General features: G+C 42.7%; 1 protein-coding gene across 3 annotated transcripts in view; it reads right to left on the bottom strand.

Moving 5' to 3' along the window:
- The window catches only part of dachc (dachshund c), a 24,122-nt gene extending 20,049 nt beyond the window's left edge, over window positions 1-4,073 (bottom strand). For 2 of the 3 annotated variants that reach the window (XM_039784739.1, XM_039784738.1), the window contains exon 1: window positions 3,277-4,073. In XM_039784739.1, the coding sequence (XP_039640673.1) occupies window positions 3,277-3,860 (584 nt within the window). In that variant the 5' untranslated portion in view covers window positions 3,861-4,073. The remainder of the gene's footprint in view (window positions 1-3,276) is intronic. The other variant, XM_039784740.1, reaches the window with a different exon arrangement.
- Window positions 4,074-4,455: the final 382 nt, after the last annotated feature.

Genomic DNA, 4,455 nt, shown 5'->3' on the forward strand with positions numbered 1-4,455 from the left:
TTTCTGCTTTCAGATTTCAGAAGTAAACATATTTTCTCTTTTACCTGTAGTGGTATGTAGCCACGCCAGCTTTAAGGTGCAGATGTTTTGAGTTTTCTGCTTCAACCCCAAGAAAATGACGGTGAATAGAATTTTTTTGTGGTGCTCACACCATTTACAAATTATATTTTCAGCAACAACTTTTTCCAAAAATGGTGTCCCTGTAGAGACAATGTCAACAGTTTTCATGGGGACTATTTCTTCAGAAGATTAAAGAAGAACTAAGTCCTCTGAAAACCGTTATCAGTAACATGGACACTGTTTCTGGAAAGGCACATACCACCAAAAACAAAATGTCATTCACCTCATTGGGCTGGAAGCAGGAATCTCAGAGACAGATATTTCAAAATGAGGGCAAACAAAACCAAAAACAATATGAATGGTAGAAATGATAAAATATATTTATGTAATTTAGATGAACTAACCCTTTAAAGTAGCATTGCTTAGGAAACACATGTTTTATGCAACTTTTGAGGTCTTTGTGTGGTCTTTGTGTTGTTATTAACACATGCTTTGTTAAAAAGTAACAAGAGATCTTATTACCTCGCCATAATACACTACTTTTATATAATATAAGGGGGGCAGAGGACATGTGTTTACTCTACATAAAGTATACACGTACAATATATGCACAGGCACACACACACACACACACACACACAGTTTGACCTGACCGAGCTGTTTGTTTCTAACCTAGAATGAAACTGTTCCTTTGTGAGGGAGAAAGAAAAGGATGGAGGATCAGGTTGCCTCCTACACGACATGTTCTCTCTGTGGAACTAATGTCATTTAGCAGCAAAGCCAGCAAACACACAGGCGTGACCGTGTGAGTTTGTGTGTTAGGAGATGACAGAGAAAGTGCGTGTTTGTGTGCCACCTATGCATGAATTATAACTCAGCTTTGACTGAGGGTGAAGTCAGCCCTTCTTCATGGTTTGATGAGTCAGTGGTCAGGGTGTGTGAGAGTGTGTTTGTGCACAGCAGGAGTAAAAGAGTGAGACAAAGAGAAGGAAAGACAACGATAAACAGAGGACATTTTTTTATAACCTCTGTTTTGTTATAATCTTTAAAAAAGAAACAATGAAGAGCCGAAAGAATAAAAACCAGGAATCCATGTAGGATTCTGTTAGTCATGTTAAACTATGAGACAAGGCTGTGATTTCCCCTGCAGCCTGTCTGACTGTACTGGACTGGAAAATAATAAGTGATGGCTGTCTTAATCAGTAACAAAAACCTCACTGAGCCCTGACGCTGTCAGAGAGCCGTAACATCATGTTGTTGGAGATGAACTTTTAGGTTTAGTTGGCCAGCCTTCGCCACTTTAACAATAACCATCTGGAGTCTCACTTTTTACCTGCTACTGTATGTTGCTCCATCCACACCAGGGATTACTTAGAAACTTCTACTGCAGGGGGTTGACACTAATGGCCACCACAGCACATTTGAAGCCTTCAGACAAAGAATCACGGAAGTCGTTTGAAGATTTCAGACGAGTGATGTTTTCAGATCTCATTAACTAAAGGCTGTTTGAGTGTTGTGTGGATAATTAGAGACGGCGGAGGCTATGTATTTTCAGCGGTTGTATAACAACGTTCCCATTAACATCTGACATAGAAGAAATCCCAAAGCAGTCAGAAGATGCATCTGGATTTTGTCTTGGTTGGAGGGCTTCATCGCAGGTGTTAATCCATGCACATGGAGCTGGAAGCTGATTGCCAAATGTTTTTTGTGTTTCTGGTTTTGCTCAACAAGTCAAAGTTTGTATCAAAGCTTAAAGATAAAAGTAGAGCCACACTGAAGCGCCTGAAGATTTGACCTACACCCAAGAAACATAACAAGTAAGTAGTTAATACATTGCAAAATAAAACATTTTTTTGTGTCTATCTGTACACATCTTGATGCATCCTCTTTCTGTATTTAATGGCAGGTGTAAATTGGATCATTCATGCTCCAAGGAGCAGGGATTAACTATCAAAGAATATAAATTCCCTAAACTAAGGCTAATCCACACTTCTCTGGATTCAAACCCATGCTGTTACGAGCATGTGGTCTGCACAACAGCAGACTGAGGGACCAGGAAACCACAAATCCAAGCCAATTTATAGCCCCTTTATCCAAACATCTCTGTGGCGCAATGGATTGATGACCCATGTAGTTGGTCACCATCAGAGTTGTGCAAAACAGCTAATTTACATAATCACATCATAAATACCGAGAATTCATTTAATCATCTCCTCTGTTCTAATGCTCTGGGCTAAAGAGTGTTGATATGATAAGACAGCGAGTTATTAAGAAAGGAGAGAGAGGGAGAGGGAGAGAGGGAGATGCAGAGAAGGAGAGAGAGAGCAAAGGGATCAGTGAGTGAGTGAGTGAGCTTGTCCTGATTTAAGCTGCCGCTTGGGGCCAAATGAAAATTAATTAATTTCTGTGAAGAATCAATTTCTCAGAATGACAGTGTCAGATTCAATGTGTGTATGTGTGCATGTGTGCATGTGTGCGTGTGTGTGTGTGTGTGTGTGTGTCAGAGAGAGACTGTGTGTGTGCATGTCAGAGAGAGGAGAGATGATAGCCTGTGATACAGCTGCAAACTTTAAAGATTTTCTTTTTTATCAGGATTACTAAAATTCATTATCGTCACCACCATCATCACCATCACAGTCACTAATGGTAATTAGTGACAGGCTTAGTAACAGTGAGGTGGTAAACAAAAAGAGGTTAACTGGACCTCCAGTCATCCAATACAATCAAAAACAAATCATATTTTTAGATAAATTAATTTATGGAATGCTCCCTTTCCCCATGTTTACATGTTTAAGATGTCTAGAAGACCCTATTAGCCTTTAATTTAGAGGACTCTTTTGCAGATATCAGAGTTGCTATAGCCAAATCTTGAAATATTACAGAAATATTAGGATAGCCTATATAAAACATAACACCATAAGGTATTTGCAAACAAATTATTAGGCCTAATTATCATTTGCAATATTATTTAGATTTTTGGGATGGATCCTGGAATTTTGTCATGACCTGCAGACTGATGTCAGATAGCAGCCTATAAAGATGGAGGTAGAAGTCCCAAAAATCCTATTTTCACTGCCATTAAACCTACTTTAGCTAACTAACCCCACCTGCTGCACCCACCCCCCTCAAAAATAAACTGGGTAACCCTAAATCAACCGCAACACATCATCGGGTCACACTCCGCCTCCCCTCTCCTATCCCCCACACCCGCCTCACCTTGCGTTGGTACAGTCGCTGTAGAGCGTCTCGAAGTCCTGCCTGGAGATAAGTTTGCACCGGTTCACCCCGGGCTGTATGGCCCCAAGCCCCCGCAGCACCCGGACCTGCTCTACGTTGCACACCACTGGGGCAATGTCCAGCCGTTTCAGCTTAGTGTAGACGGTGTGGAGCCCGCCGACCAGGTGCTTGAGAAACACATCGAAAGCCTGGGGCAGGCAGATGAGCTCCGTATCTTTCACCGTGAACGAGGCCAGCTTGGCACCTTTCACCTCCACCAGTTTGCACTCGTTGTTCTGCGGAGTGCTCTCCACGGGCGACGGGGTGGCGTACACTGGCTTAGCGCTGCTGGACAACGAAGCTCCTCCGGTTTTTAACGGGGTCCCGTTCGCTAGTAAGAGGTCCGCCCTAAACTGGTGAAGCAGCGCCGGGTGAGCCACTGGAGGAGCCGGGGAGGAAGCGGCGGAGGTGGCCGCAGGTGGCGGAGAGTTGGTGGCCGGAGAGACGGAACTCGGCGCCGGGTGGTGCCCGAGTGTAGCGGCGGGGAGCAGAGCTGGAGCAGCCGGAGTTGCCATGGTAGTCATGTCCGAGAATTTGAAACACAAAAAGTAAACTTCAAAGTCAACTATTTTAAGAAAGTAACTTCGCCGAACAAATGCGGTTGCTTTGTGAGAGGGAGCTGCGCATTGAGTGTGCCGAGGAGGAGAGAGGGATAACAGGAGAGGAGAGGAGACAGGGTCCGTGTGTGGAAAAACAGATCACATAGTTGAATGAGAAAGAGAGGAGGCTTGTCTCCGAGCTGGAGATGCTACTGTCACATTATCATAAAGAGGTGGAGCTTGGGTATATTCTTAGAGAGTGAGAGACACATTTACAGAGAGGGAGAGAGAGGAGAGGGAGACAGCAAAGATTAGCCTACATAAACTTTGGATAAGCCTATTTATGAACGCCTAACGACGCTTTAATATTAATGCTTCTGATCAATCCGTCTTCTTTAAACCTTCATGGCATCACTGTAATCGTTTGTGACTAATAGTTCTATAATTGCATTATCTTTGAAAAAATATGGCTTGATTAGCCTACTGTAGTTATTTATCTTTCAAACAAATATTCTATAGGTTTAATGCTAATGTGGATACCACCAGAGAGACTTGAATGAATACTTATAGGCTATAAACA

Source organism: Perca fluviatilis, chromosome 19, assembly GCF_010015445.1.
Source record: "Perca fluviatilis chromosome 19, GENO_Pfluv_1.0, whole genome shotgun sequence".
Taxonomy (NCBI): Eukaryota; Metazoa; Chordata; class Actinopteri; order Perciformes; family Percidae; genus Perca; species Perca fluviatilis.